The sequence below is a fragment of the Semicossyphus pulcher genome, unplaced genomic scaffold, assembly GCF_022749685.1.
Source record: "Semicossyphus pulcher isolate SPU_LCO1_2020_fin unplaced genomic scaffold, fSemPul1.0.p SCAF_8, whole genome shotgun sequence".
In the NCBI taxonomy this organism is placed as follows: Eukaryota; Metazoa; Chordata; class Actinopteri; order Labriformes; family Labridae; genus Semicossyphus; species Semicossyphus pulcher.
The window spans coordinates 26,925,018-26,941,296 of record NW_027211759.1 but is presented as its reverse complement, the minus strand read 5'-3'; the positions used below and the strand labels follow the sequence as shown (position 1 = coordinate 26,941,296).

At 45.1% G+C, this 16,279-nt stretch overlaps 1 protein-coding gene across 2 annotated transcripts in view; it reads right to left on the bottom strand.

Annotated features, from left to right (window-relative positions):
• The window catches only part of bcar1 (BCAR1 scaffold protein, Cas family member), a 65,038-nt gene that overhangs the window by 4,520 nt on the left and 44,239 nt on the right, over positions 1 to 16,279 (bottom strand). For both annotated transcript variants that reach the window (XM_069686390.1, XM_069686389.1), the window contains exons 2-4: positions 13,679 to 14,407; positions 1,919 to 2,068; positions 306 to 401 (exon numbers count right to left, since the gene is read on the bottom strand). In XM_069686390.1, coding sequence (XP_069542491.1) covers positions 306 to 401; positions 1,919 to 2,068; positions 13,679 to 14,407 — 975 coding nt within the window. The remainder of the gene's footprint in view (positions 1 to 305; positions 402 to 1,918; positions 2,069 to 13,678; positions 14,408 to 16,279) is intronic.

Sequence of the window (16,279 nt, the reverse complement as noted above, 5' to 3'; positions counted from 1 at the left end):
CTTATAAATATACAGGATGTTTTAAATCATATTTACACTGAAAACTACTGAATTAGCCAAAGATGCTAGATTGTCAAACTGTTCTCCTTCAGGGCAACAGAGGGACTAAACTCTATGTGATCACTTAACTTAACTTATCCTGAAGTAAAGTTGGCCAGAAGTGATTTAAATCATGTGACTGAACATGACAGTAGGAGTACACAAACACGGACACAGTATATATTTAAGTTACCACCATGAATCTATTATAACACTATCTCATTGTTCATAAAGTAACTGTGACGTATGAAACATGATTATTTTACCGTCTGCTGTGTGTTCTTGTCTGTGCTTGGTGGGGTGTCGTATATATCCTGACCACTAGAGGGCCCCTTCACCACCATGGGAGGAGTGTCATACACCTGAACACAGAGGAAGAAGACAGACGTCAGTAACATGTTCCTATCAGTGCACTGACACACACTGACCTTGTCTGCTTTATTTTGAAAGCCTAAAAGGACGTTGCCTATTTATTAATGGACAAATTTATTTTGAAAGTCTAACCTTACCTTTTGTATTTATAATCACTAACTTGCCCGCTTTATTTTGAAAGGCTAACTGGACGTTGTATTTTGATGATTGCTCAGTTGACTGTGAAGCTGTGAGTGCAACACAGACTTTCAGGCCTGACTGCAGAATCATATTCTGGAGCTTTGGGACACAGACTGAGCTGCTGTATTTGAAGAGTGTTTCCTGGACAGGTGTGACTCTGCGTGTTGAGTCCACCAGCTCAGTTTGTCTCCCTGAGAGGAACAAAGAGCCGCCGCCGCCTCCCACCCGGCCCACATCGTGATGAGCTGAGTGTTCATTCTTCTTCCTCTGACTGCTGACGTCAAAAAAAGCCCCTCAACCACATCTGTTTGCACAGCTCCTCCTCCTCCTCCTCCTCCTCCTCCTCCTCTCCTCACATCCTTCATCTTTTTCATCGTTAACTGTCCTATCATTTTTCTCCACACTTCACTTCTGTCTGTGCTCCTCCTCCTCCTCTTCCTCCTTCTCTTTCCCTCCAGCTCATTCTCCTCCTCCTTCTCCTCCTCGCTCTCTTTCCCTTCAGCTCATTCTCTCTTCCTCGTCCCTCTCTTTCCCTCGTCCTCCTCGTCCTCCTCCTCGTCTCATTCTGCTGTGTTTGTGACCTTTCTCTTTTGACTCGTCAGCATCAGGATTCTTTTATATGTACATTTGTGTGTGTGTGTGTGTGTGTGTGTGTGTGTGAGAGTGTGTGTTTGTGTCAAGTGATTACTAAGCAGAAAACATTGTGAACAATATGTGTGGAGTGAAATTTAAAGGCACATACACTCTTACAGTAGATGAATAACATCAATAATCTTCTTTAAAGGGGAAAATAAAGTTTGTCCCTGTGGAGACACACACACACAGACAAACACGCACACAAACACACACACACACACACACACACACACACACTTGACCTTCACTAAAGATAGATGTAATATTTAGAGAGGGAGAGGCTGAATGTTACATCACATTAAATATTAATATTGAACAGGAGGGAAGATGACTTGGTGCTAGACAGAACCTGTGTGTGTGTGTGTGTGTGTGTGTGTGTGTGTGTGTGTGTGATGGATGAGAACACTGTGCTCTGATATGACACTCCATCATTTATAAGTGTGCACATCCTCTCACATATTTAAAGCTCTTAAACACGGGCCTGTCACTGAGTCCACGCCTGCAGCTCTGCATGACTAACAGTGACTGAACTCATCACTTCATCAGACGCATTTGGCTTTCAGAGATAACAATTAAGATGTTGGTATCTTGTGCTAAAATACTTTATGCCTAGGATCGATCATACAATACACACAAACACAGACACCTACATAATCACACAAACACACACACAAACACACAGCGGGCCTACCTGTGTGTTGTACTGCTGGCGAGTGGGCGGCACGTCGTAGATGTCCTGCTGGGTCGGAGGCTGATGTCTGGGCGGGACGTCGTACTCGTCCTGCTCGGGTTTCAACGTGTCGTACACGTACACCTGTCCAACCCGAGTGGGAACGACCACCTGCACACACACCCACACACAGAGGAGAGGCAGGTGAGTAACACAAAGATACAAGGGCTCAAGCAAACATCACTGCCACCAACAGACGGTTGAATTTAAACAGAAAGTATCTACGCCTGTGCTTTTGAGACTACGGCAGCCTGCAGGGGTCACACTGTTCCACTAAGTCTCTCATCAGACTCTGAAGTGAAAACGCCTTCTTCACCTTTAAACGATAATTTATTGCCTCTTCACACTGACTGAACAAAGACTGTAGGTTGTTGAGTTTCATTAGAAGAAAAAGCTGCTGACACACGGCAATAAAAACAGAGCAGGGGTCCTGTCAGAGCTGTCGTGGGAACCGGGCTGCCCTATTGTGAGCCTGTTTAAACTGTGTATTATGTGTGTGAGTGCAGAGTCAACCAGCCAGTCTGGAGCACAGCAGCTGTGAGACACAACAAACACAACAAAAGCAGCTAGAACACAGCGATCCATCTGAGTATCACTGCTTAAACTAAATATTAACAGCATAAATAAAACGCTACAGTAACCACCTTATTAGCTAGCATGCTAATTAGTTTATTGAGACTGCATCCATAATTCACAATTTCCTACTTTACAAACCCTAAATAATTTCCTCTGTAAGAAGCACGCAACAGAAACTGAAAATATATCTTCCTTACTTATATCTTTCCTTTATAGTTGACTTTTATCACAATCAGAATCAGAAATACATCATTAATAATTAAAATACCTTAAATATGTAGTTCACTTACAGCAAAAAGGGATCTAAATGGACAATTCTGAGATGCTACAAGGAAAAACAGCAGTTAGCGCTCTTTTAAGAGTTACCAGACTCCATTAACAAAAACAGTTATTTTACCTTGTGAACACTGAAGTTGATCGCTGCCTCAATCGCTTGGTATGTTCGTGTTACTGTGTTACTTTGATATGTAAAATGTTAGTTCAGACGCAACATAATGTTTGTGTAATACACCATCGCTCAAACAAGCTAAACGACCCAGGCAGCGGTGCCCAGCAGCTTCTGTATTCTGTGGGGTTAAATTGCTGTTTTTTTCAGTGGAGTCTGGTGGCTTTGAAGGGAGCGATGGAACAGATGCTTCTGGATACAAAGAAGGAAACTTACTTTCACAAAAATGTCCATCTCTGTAGGGATCCTTTCTAAACAACATTTAAATGAGAAATTCATGCATATTGTTGTGAGCTAGCCTTGTAGCGCCCCCTGCTAACCTGTATGTCAGCGAGACTAGATGCATCTTTATCTGATGCTGAAATCCAGCCAACTTTCATATCACCATACTAGCCACATGAATGTAAATATACAACACAATTAACAGAAGAAGTATTTGATGATGTATTCTGTGCAGATGTAATCTAAATGTTTAATTCCACACACATTCATCATCATCAGAGCTAACATCCTGTATCAGTCACATCAGCGTGTAATCCCCCTCAGCTGCGTCTGATGGATGAAGCTCTCTGATAATATTTGCTCAGCTCTGCGGCTGTCAGACGAGCGCCGAGTGTGAGACAGACAGAGACAAACGATCAAACCCTCCATCTGACAGCCTGTCTGCGCTCATCTGCTCCCACTCACACACACATTAACACACACACACACACACACACACACACACTGCTTCCTCACACAGGACAGTTGAGCTTTGTTTTAATAAGAACAAATTCATAAGAAGAAGTGAAACATTATAAATAATTAAATTAATAAATTAATAAATATGATTATTTCACATCTCTGTGTCCTGGTGTCTCCCGCTCCTCACACACACACACACACACACACACACACACACACTCATGTAAACACCCACTCCTCATTGTCAGAAAGCTTTCAACAGTATTGACGACATTTGGCTAAGTGCCAGATGTGTCCTGCGCGCACACACACACACACACAAACACACACACTCTCTCTCTCTCTCTCTCCCCCGCCCTGTGTCAGATTGATTACCCATGTTATTGATCGCCTGTCTGTGTGCACCCGAGAGAATAGACACACACTCACACACTAACGCTAAGTGATCTGTGTGTGTGTGTGTGTGTGTGTGTGTGTGTCCAAGGACTAGTCATAGTAATAGCCTGCTGAGCCTTTTAATCCATCTACGAGATCAGAGCTTAGGGTCAAAGGTAACCACTGGAGAGACATCCTACTCTTATGATGCGTGCGTGTGTGTGTGTGTGTGTGTGTGTGTGTTGTGTGTGTGTGTCACTCCTGGGACAGTCACCACTATTAACTAATAACATGACTGAACAGCATCATCAGTGCTCCGTGTGTGTGTGTGTTACGTGTGTTTGATCATGACGGTGTTCTTTGAAAGCATCATCCTGCACACACTGCTCAGCTCTTCCTTCACTTATTGATCTGATGTATTATTGTTGTTGTTGTTTTTTTTTACATATTTTTATTGTTTATTTATATTTCTGATGCAGCCAGTGAAGACAGCCTATATGTTTTAATTAGTGAGATTTAGACGCTCACTCTGTCACCTCCTTGTGTGTCCCTCTGTCTCCTGTCTTTATGCTAAGCTAAGCTAAGCTAAGCTACACCTGGCAGTAGCTGCATATTTACTGTACAGACACTGTACTGTACTGAGTAGTATTGATCTTGTCACCTGACTCTTCTAAAGAAAGCAATAAGCACATTTCTCAAACCTATTATTGCAGTCATTATTGCAGTAACTAACGGCACTCATTTGGCAAACAGGAAGTGATCAAACTCCTTCAGCCATGTGGAAGTTCAGTTTTACCCAACGCTTCAAAATATGACGCTGCAGGTTCTCCTGTAGGCTTATCTCTGCACGCTGCCCTCGAGCCGTTAAAGTCAGGAGGCGTAGTATGGAGAGACGTTCATCCAGGACACGGGTTCAATCAGGGTGAGAAACAAACAGTATGTTAGTGTGCTACATAACCTGCGTACACTGACACCTATTTAAACCAGAACCATGATCTTTTTCCTGAAGTGAACCATTTCACAACTTTAACCTGGTGTAATCACTGTAACATCCATCAACATAAAATGTTCTCATCAAGCTTTACTCTGAAAGTCTTTCTGGCCGTTGCTTATTTGTGATCGCTCCTTTGGCAGCATTATTTTTAAAGTGTTACCAGATAATGCAAATATATGTCCTCTAACTTAGCTGTGAGACATGTGCTCGCGAGACGGATACCTACGGCGTCACACTGAAGCTGTGTTCACTGACCAAGCTGCCATACTGGACGATGTGGGAGTGAGAACGTGTTGCAGAAGAACACGGAATATATTTTGTCTTCTTGCACGTTCTGTGCTTTAAACGACAAATAAAATGTCAGTTATTAAAAAGAAACGTTCCTTTTCTAAATGTTTTTCTTGCCTCTCTCCGGGCTGCTCTTCCCTTGTCGACATGAACGTCTGATTGGCTTTGAGACACCTTGACTGGATCATGTCGACGTTCAGTCTGAGACTCCAGAAGTCTTACAGCCCGCTCTCTGCACTCAGCTGCATCTGCACAGCCTCGTCTCTGCTGCCTCCTCACAGAAAGTCTGTCCTGAGGACAGCGGTTTACTTTCAGATTTACTGACCTACATATCCACCAAAGAGAATCTGTGTGTGTCATGTTCTCAGAATAAATCAGTGGCCTCATAAAAGCTGCAGCGACTCTGACCCACCAACAATAAAATGCCTCCACACACAGTTATTTATGAGGCTTCAGTGAAGGAAAATTCCTCTACATGCACACACACACACATGCAGTATGACAGAGAGGCCATGTGTGGCTCAAGCTGGGATGTTCACGCTTTTGTTCCGTGTGTGAGATGACGTCAAGCAGAAGTCATTGTTCAACAGATGACCTTTGCCCTGAGCGATGCCCCTCCCCGCTGCACCTCCTCCCTCTCCCCGTCTTCCTCTCCTCTCCCTCTCCTTCTCCCTTTCTTTCTTTTTCTCTGTTTAACACTGAACAGGACAGAACATGAGACAGCAGGCGTGGGCTCTGGTTGAGAAACAGAAAGTAGGCTGAACTCTCCTCCGCAGTATCTGGTGGTCGATGCACAACATCTCCAAATGAAGCGACCACGGTGACCACACACAGAAAATGGACTTTCTATACATGCAGCTGCATCAGAGAGAAAATACATCCTTACACACACACACACACACACACACACACACACACACACATGGAGTTCAAAGAGGACGGAGGTAAAAATAGAGAGAGGCATAATTACAGTAGGAGGGTGGTGGACATACTGAGCTCTCTAAGAGGAGAGATCCAGAGCGCAGGGTGGAGAGGCTGAACAAAACCTCTGCTCATACAGCTGCTGCTGTTCTCAGTGAAGGGAAAACATCCTGTACTACACAAGAGCGCTTTGTTAGCATGTACGTCTAAATGTACGTACTGTCTTCTTACTTTGTTCTGTGTGCTGATAGTGAACACTGACTTGGAAATATATTTGACTTCATTATATTACTTGTGTTTGAATACAACATTTTCTTTAGTTATATACAAGGCAAGAAACGTACATGTCAGCTCTGGAAAATGTATCTCTGCGCATGACCTTGACTGAATCTTATTTAACCACAATTGTGTGATTGTCTCTATCCTCGTGAAAGAGAACCAGATGTGACATTTGTGGACTACAGATTTCACATTTTGGCCGTCACCATCTTGTTTTTTGGAGGCTTAGAGTTAGGGTTAACTCAGGGTTAACCCAGGGTTAACACTAAACCCGGCATTGCTTGGTCCAGTGTAGACTGGAAAACGCTGCATGATGGCGAGCTTCGTTTCGGTGCTGAGGAGGAACCACAGTGTGGAAAGGTTTGTGACTCTAAACGGGAGCATCAGTGACTAAATGAACATCATGCTGTGTTGAAGAAGACTTGAAACTAGAGCCTGAGACCATAAACTCATCAGGAACATGTTTACTGAGGATATTAGTTCTCAGCAACACGTATTCAAACTCACTTTGACTTTAACGGCCGCAGAGGTTTGAAGTGTGACGAGTTTATGTCAACGAGCACAAAGACAAAGAAGCAACAACAAAAGCAGCTACAGGAGAAACAATGAGCGACACAGAGTCAGAGACAGACTGTGAATACCATGCCAGCTATGTGGGGCATGTGGCAACACAAACACACACACACACACACAGAGGCACCAAGAGGCAGTGCGGGGGGCTTAACAGATTAGTGCAGTGGGGGGGCATGTCTCCAGGAGAGCACCAACACACTCTACCCCCCACTGCACTGGATTCCAACACCACATGGCACGACTGGTGTGTGTGTGTGTGTGTGTGTGTGTGTGTTGGGTCCATGTGTGCATGCTCAGACTGGCTGTCTGGTAGCTCTGGCACAATGCAGATAGACTGATTCACCTCGAGGCTGCAGGACGATGACAGTGTCGGGGTGTCATCATTGTGCATGATGTTGGTGTCAGAAGCACAACACATATCAGGGGCACACAGCAGACACTGTGCTGCTTCATGAGTCTGTATGTTAACCTGTAAACCTGCAGAGCACCTCACTGTGAACGGGACACCTGTAAGAACCGTCCTGCAGCAGGCTCTCTGTCAGCGTCCTGTACACTGTCCAACAAGACAATCATCACTTCCTGTCTGAACAGGCATGGAGACATTTAAACTCTGACTGACGGAGATATACTGCACGTAAACTATGAGCAACACAGAGGACAGAATTTCTCCTACTGCAGTGTGTGTGTGTGTGTGTGTGTGTGTGTGTGGACATGGTCAGATATGTGTGGGAGTGTGCCAGACAGCTGTGTTGGCTTCATTAGTCTCCTCTTAATCTCTCAGCATGTGGTGCTGCAAAATGTAGCCTCACCACTCTCCACAGCTTCCAGCAGCAAATCCACTGATACGTTTCATCATGTGAAAGTGGGGTGTGTCAGTCTAATCCATCAGCTTTGGTCAATTTCAGCGACTATCTCCTCATGGACCCTTCTCTGTGTGCTTAAAAACAACTGGTGTTTGTACGCAGCCTGGCTCTGTGGATGGTTAAAACAAAGATGGCCGACTCGTCTCTCTCTGTGTGAACTCTCTGTGATCTACAGAGTTTCCTGAATGTTTGAGTGAACCTGCAGATTAAAGAGCTCAGCCTGACTGTAACGTCACACACACATCATTCACCATCTATTGATGAAGACACTCTGAACTTTACTGCTGCACGGCTGCAACAAGACCAGACTTCCTGCAGATTTTCAAAGTAAAGTTACCTGACTGTTGATCAGTTCTCTCACTGACCATCAGAACGCTGCTCAAAGCTGCAGAGAAACATTAAGCACACCATTTAATAATAGAAACACACACACACACACACACACACATATACAGATTGTCTTCAGCTGTTCCTGTGTGTATCTGAGTGTTAAGATCTTGGGGTAGCCACGGCACGTGGCTGCTGACACACCCTGCTAACACATCAATGCCTTTGATGACAGCTGTGTCAGCTGACAATACTGCAGACATCATGACACGCACACACGCGCGTGCACACATGCACAGCTTTGGAAAACAATCCTAAGTTTTTCCTTTAAACTACGTCTGCCAAGGTCACGACTAAACCTTAGAGCCAAATGTTTGACAATGAAACAGTAAATGTTTTCAGGGCTTCTCCAGTATTTTCAGACCTGGGCCATGTTTTCATAACTTTTAGCATCTAAATGGCCCAAAGCTACGCACAGCTTTGAATGTGTTTGATACTTGAATGAAAGTGTGTGAAGACAAACTCCTGCTGTGAGCTGCACTCTGTCAGAGGCTTCCTCACCTCCCTCGTCCTCTCTGCCTCCATCGTCCATGTTGAAACAAACACGTTTCATCACTCTGCAATTACTGCTCATCCATCTGTGTGTGTGTGTGTGTGTGTGTGTGTGTCTCTCTCAGCAGGAATTATTTATCTTAATGACTAACTGACACAACTCTCTCTCTCTGTGTGTGGACTGGGAGGTGAGGGAGGTGTAATAAGAGCATAAGAGCAGCTCTAACAATGAAGGGCATTGGCAAGGTAAGTACATAAAGCGTTGGACACACACACACACACACACACACACACACACACACACACACACACACACACACAATAGAAGGTCTAAATACAAACGTTAGCTTGGTCTTTCTTCTCGTTGTCCTGATGGGAAACATCATGCAGTCAAAGGAGCACTGATAAATGATCTATATAGTTTGTCTCTTGGTGTCACCTTTACACCTGTCCACACATCCACAAACACCTCATCTGTCAGAGTGAAGTTGGCATTTAAGGGTTAAAAAAAAACATTTCTCAGACTGGCATTGTTTAGAATCGGAGCAGAGTTTCTCTCCCTGTCTTTCACTTTAGCAGCACATTGAGCACACAACACAAAGCTCTCTTGTCCTTCCTTACTCTGATCTGACTGTCAGTGAGATCAGCTCATGTGAAACTCTCATCCCTTCATAACATCTCAAACAGGCTGTAAAACACAGCCTCTCACGTCTGATGATCTTCTTCTCACCTCGGCGGCTCTAAGCGGTCCGTCTCCCTCACACACCTGCAGCCTTATTTCTCCATCACGTCCTCCACGCTCCCCTGATGTCGGTTCCTTAACTACTCTGCATTATTATGACCTTTTTTTCATGCACGTGCACGGAGAGGAGGACAGCTCTGTTTATGCTTTCTGCTTCTCTTTCACTATGACGCCATGATTACCTGAGAGCCCACATCACGTCTGTTTGTCCCCTTTAAGAAAACCCTGTTACGGTTATGTTGTTACAGTTTATAGAAAATAAGCTCATCTTAATGTCGTCATCATATTTAGGAAGATCTGCTTCCTGTTTCTGTGACTCCAGAAACATGTGACCACATTAAAACCATCGAGACAAGTCCAAGGTTCACTCGCTCACCTTATTGATTTAAAGTGTGTTTGCTTTTAATATTTCAATTCTTCTTATTGTTAATATTGTTTTATTAATTATTTTTTTAATTCTTGCACTTTAACATTTGAATATTGTGAATTTTCCTGATCCGTGTTTTCTTTCCGTCTTGCTGCTACGAGCCTTCTCTACCTGCACTATCATCACTTTGTGAAATCACCATTGTTGTAAAGCACGACTGGAAATGAGAGTTTTCCCTCCATGTTCTTTCAGAGGATTTAAATGAATAAACGATATTTGCACATTTACCTGTGTATCTCTGTGTGTGAGTCTCTGTTGTACCTTTACCTGATGTGTTTTCTTTTCTGTCTTTGTGCACTTCAGTTAAACTAAAGTTAAACTTTGTGCACAGTTAGTGTTTGTCCCTGTGCACTGAGCGGCTCCATGAAGACACGGTTCTCTCAGTTTGCTGTGGAAGAACCTGACCCGTCTGCACAGCCTCCACTTAAACTCCATCCAGCACCTTTGGGATGAGCCGTAACGCTGACTGTGAGCCAGACACGATCACCAACATCACTAAAGCTCCGGGGTCTGAATGGGATAAAGCCCCTGCAGCTAGGATCCAACATCTGGTGGAAAGACTGTTGCAGCTGCACGTTACTGCCTACTGTTTGAAATGACACCTTTAAATATCACGTGTGGCCGCACTCCTTGTGTCCATGCAGTGTACATAATAAAGCAGGCTGTAATACAGAAACAGACTAGAGGCTGCCTGGAAGGTTAAACACGTTCAAACATCTTGAACGCTGCAGCGATGATGTACAGTTATTGTGATTTGTTAAAGACTGCAGGCTGGTATCCCTCTTTAAACTCAGGTTAAACTATGATGACATAACACATGTGCAGGTTGCAAACAGACACAGTGTTCCTGTCATTCCTCTTTCCCAACAAATTTAGCATGTTGACGCAGGTTTTTCAGACCTGGAGAGACCCGCTAATACTCTCTTTTCCCATTGCCAGTGAAGTATCCTCCTGTTGGTCTCTTTTCTGCTGCGTCACCGTCTGATGTCACAAACGGAGACAGGGTTAGTAACCAGTGAGGATGTTACGGCGGTTAGGTCTTTAATGTATCTGTTACTCATTCAGTCTGTTTATCAAACTGGGCGGCGACACACCTGGAACGATGTTCAAGCGCTGCTTGGATGGAGACGGGCGGAGTTTGTAGCTGAGATGACGAGGAGTCGCAGAAGTTACCAACAGAGCATAGCATAGCGCCAGAGAGGGGGCGGAGATTAGCGTGTCGACACGGGATTTTTGTTCCCATCAATGCCGATCAGAGCCGAGGCGATAATTACCCGGGTCTACTGCAGAGTCATGTGACCCGGGTCTGAATGCTGATTGTAGCCTTTCCCACTAAGCAAAGAAGCCGAGTGTTAGCGGGTGTTACTGTGTTTTTTGACCAGTGGGAAAGCGGCTGCAGAGTATCCTCTCACTCATTAGAATGTGTTTCTGCTCAGACGCAGCCCTCTCTGTGTTATCTCATTGTAAAGCACATATATGTGCTTATATACTGTATACTGTAAACATGTGCTGACCTCTGAGGCTGCACTGCTTCTCTCTCTGCAGAGTTCAGCTACACGTCGACTTCACTGTTACTCATGACTGCCTTCAGAGGTAATTAAAGACACTTTCAGCACTACGAGCCCTGCATGGGAAGTGGCTGCTAAAATCATGTCATATGATAAGAAGATTTTCGAGACAAAAAGGTGATAAAATGTTGTTTTCTCAGGATGTGAGCAGAGAATGGGCCGTAGCTACTGACCAATCTCAGATGAATAACTAATAGACCTTTTTGTTACAGAGGAAGATGATTGTTTTAACCACAGACAGACGTTACATCGCTCTCTGCACACACACCAGACTCCATTCATAAAAACACTGATTTATGCTCACAGCTCACAGGAGATGCTGCTCTGCTGCTGCAAGTTTGTGTTTACTTGATCGAAGTTTTCCATCACATCTAACAGATTTAGTTTGAATTAATTCATGAGAATACATTGAAAGGATCTTTAAGCGCAGATAAAAGCAGTGATTTTACATCACAGCACACAGGAGCTGCTGGTGAACAGCTGCAGTTATTGTGTGTATGTTAATTTTATGTACATACAGTTACATGCAAAAGTCACACAATAACATAGAATACAAACTGATCAAGTCAGAGGTAGAGCAGCAGCTCCTGCGTTCCTGAGAGGTAAAATCAGTGTTTTTCTTAATGGAGTCTGGTGTGTTTGCAGAGAGCGTCTGTTTGTGGTTTAAAAATGTGCTAAAAACAGATTTTCTTACAGAGTAGTTTTAGTATGTTCAACTTGGTGGATGGTGCAGTCTGACCCTGTTCTGAAAAACACATATTTAATGTCCCATGATGCACCACGGTGAAGCATTTAACTGGCTGTCACATCTCAGATCCTGCAGATGAATTTATTATGAAGCAGTTAGAGACAGACAGAAACACAGATGAGGTCATATGTTGGGAAGCGAGGGAGCAGCTGGACCCAACATCCACATCATCACTGATGCACACACACACACAGTGGTGCTCACACACATGGCTCAGTGCATGGCAGCGAGCCTGGAGGGGCTCCCCCCCCCCACCCCCCGAGTCCACTCAGCCCGTCACCTGCTGCTGCAGTGAAGTGCTTACTCACCCAACCACGAGATCCCAGCTGAATTATTAACAATCTTATTATTTCACTGGTCCAAACACACACACACACACACACACACACACACACACACACACAAAGCCTACTGTTTATTCTTCTGTTGTCGTCCTGTCTCTTCCCTCTCTCTCTCCCTCCTCTGTCTCTCAGCTGTTTAGTATTCATGTCGGCCTCTCCTCTCTCCTCGGTGTAAACGTTCAGCAGGTTGTTTCAGTCCACCGCGGCTCTTTGATGTGAAGACTGAAGACTTAAATTCATTAAGGTAAACGTCACAGTGGGACTGTACCGTGAGGACGAGTCATTCTGTAGTTCTTACACGATTTAAGGGAGGAATTGTCCTCCCTCCATTTTCTGCACCTCTCTCACCAGCACTGATACAAGTGACCTGCTGGCAGGTGACTAACATAAACCTGGAGGGACATGTTTGATCTGTTTGAAATCCTGTTCAAAAGCTAACATTACGTTCGACCTCTTATGGAGACGATAAAGGTCAATAGGTTCATTTGTGTACCAGGTAGCAACTGTCAATCTCCTTTAATACATGTGTTTTTGTTAACACACCTTTCACCACCCAGTGAAGTGTCCTGCTCAGAGATGTCCACAGAGCAGCAGACATTAAGCTGCCACTCTGACGCCCACCGATCCCAAACACACTGAGGAAGTTTGCTGTGACCTTAAACCAGCAATTAGCACACCAACATACGGTGCACGGCAAGTCGCTCACATCCAGCAGACAAACAGGTGTTTTTACAGCCTCTAAGACTTTCCATCGTTGTATCAAACATTTGATGAACACAAAGAGTCGGGATGTGGAACAAACTGATACTGAGTGAGCTCCAGGATATATGCAAGGGTCACATATCTGCAGACCTGGTCACGCAGCTCAAGGACAAACCTTTAGTGTTCGCTCACAAGAAACAATCACACACACACACTTTGCATGTTAGGTTCCATAAACTATGAAAATTCTTCCATGAAACATTTCAATCAATCCTTTCCTTCCTTCCTTTCCTTAATTCCTTCCTTCCTTCCTTACCTTGCCCAGCGGCTTGCTGCTGCTGTCCCAGTTCCTCTTCTCCAGGGAGGGGGGCACCTGGTACACATCCTGCCCGGCTCCCGTCCCCCCTGCAGGGACCCCTCCCTGGCCGGGCACTGGGCCTGCAGAGGGGGGCACCTGGTAGATGTCCTGCCCAGGCAGCGTGTACTGTCTCTGGGCCAGAGGCGGGGCCTTACTTGGCAGTCCTAGCTGGGCCTTTGGAGGGGGTCCAATGGGGCCAGAGGGGACCTGGTACAGACTCTGGGGGCTCGGTTTGGGGCCGTGGGAGGGGGGCATCATGTAGACCGAGTCGGGGGTGGACTGTGCGGGGCTGGAACTGGAGTAGGCGGGGTGCATAGACGTGTACTGAGCAGAGGGGAGGGGCTTACTCACAAACCCGGGGGAGGAAGTGGCGATGGATGGCAGGGCAGGTGTCGGTTTGGAGTAAGCGCTCTGAGGGAGGAGGGGTCTCTGTAGGTGGGCGGGCGGGGCGGAAGATGTTGGATCTGGCGTGGAGGGCGGGCCCTGTTGCTTGCTGTCGTACATGCCCACCAGGATCTTTAGACGGTTGCCGGGGACGATGCCTTGGCGGCCGTGGAGGGAGCAGAGCCACCAGCCGTCCAATCCCTGCGTGTCGCGCTCCAGCACGGTCATGATGTCACCTTTGCGGAACGACAACTCGTCCGGGGACTCCGCCACGTTGTCGTACAACGCCTTCGCCAACACATTCTGCAGGAGGAGGAGAAGAAGAAGAAAACATAAACAGATAAATATAAACATCGACATGAGCATCACCAAAACAAGGCAGCAGGAAAACACGGCGTCCCTGAGGACGAAGATATCAGTCGCTGTGAGGATGTTTCTGTGCAGAACAAGAAGAAGAAACACGGCGTGCTGAAGCAGGAACACAAACAGCTCAGGGTCTGCTTTGTGTTCTGATTAAAGGAACGTGTTCTCCGTCTCCTCATCATGTTTGTTCATTATTTGTTGGTGTCTGTTCGGCTCCATCACATGACAAACATCCACAACAGCAGCCCAACGTGTGGAGACTAACTCAGCAACATTTACACATGAGTCATTCTGCAGCTGATCCACAGACACAAGTGAACGGTGTAAAAATGTAATTATTTATGCTGTAAAAAGTCTGTAGTTTGATGCAACTTCCAAATTTGACCAATTGAAGCTAAAGTAAGGAGCTATGACGCTGCTAATCAGGAAATATTTAAACTTTATTGATGCAGGGAAACAAGCCACTGGGAATAAAGCAAGTTACTTATAATTAGTACAATCAGCCGACAGGGATATTTTTTTATTCTCATTATAAACTTCCAAGAAAAGTTTCAGAAGCAGAAAAATGAATAACTTAACAAAGCGACCTGATTGGGCTCATTTTATTTATTTACATCTTGTTTGATTCATAAAGAAGTGAATAAAGTGCAGCAAACTAAAGTCATTGTGATCACCCTCTGAAACACACGTACGCACATGTTGTGGTCTGAGATTTACTCGCTTAGCGTCAAACAGAGACTGGTTCAGGACAAACCATCGCTGACTGTTCATGAGGGCTCTGTGGTGTCACAGGCACAGGTCTGTGTTTCTTTCACACTTACTGAACTGAGTCACCTTTCACTCTGTTATTTTTTCCTTCAGGTGAGAGTGCCTCGCCTGCTTCCTTTGTGTCAAACATTCAGGGAGATATCTAAAGAGACTTCTTTAGTTTCTCTTCCATGTGAACGCACTGCACTGAAACGTGATGACGGAGTTTACTGTGTGGATGTGAACCAGTTAAAGTCCCAGCAGCAGCTGTGAACGTAATTAAGATGGCAGCTTCAGCAGTGAACCACATATTCATTCATCTTCATAACTGACCCTCTGCTGCACGTGTTACACACACACACACACACACACACACCTACACACACACAGGGCAGAGTACAAGGACACTGAACTGAGCAGAGACAAAGTCTGCAGAGCAACCAGGAAGAAACCAGATAATACTTCTAACACACGAGAGTGTTTCATTCAGAGGGACCTGATTCTAACATCGTTCTAACAACAGAGTCAAACAGCTGTGAAGGTTTAAACTGCACGCACGTTTAAATCCTGCAGAAAGAAAACTTTCATTAAGAACAAGCAGAAAATAAAGTTACTGCAGTTTCAAACACAATACAACACACACACACACACACACACACACACACACACACACACACACACACACACACTCTCTGCAAACAGAAACACCTCCTCCTTCTCTCTTTGAAACTAAACAAATATTTGTCGTCCACGTCTGAACTCGGCCGCTCTCCTCCCTCTCCGTCTCTCTGTTCCACCCTGACTATCTCAGACTGGTACAGCCTGTACTGGCCCCATGCCACACACACACACACACACACACACACACACACACACACACACACACAGCACAAAGCACTGCCCGTTTAAACAAGGCCGTGTAATTGGCTGCATGTAGATTTACACTGGGACTTTTCTCTCTCTCTCTGAGGCCTGTTCACTGAAACCAGACAGAAGCTCTCGACCCAGATATCCTCACCTCGTCATCTCCACTCACCGGCTGTGTGAAGAGACAAGCCTGACACA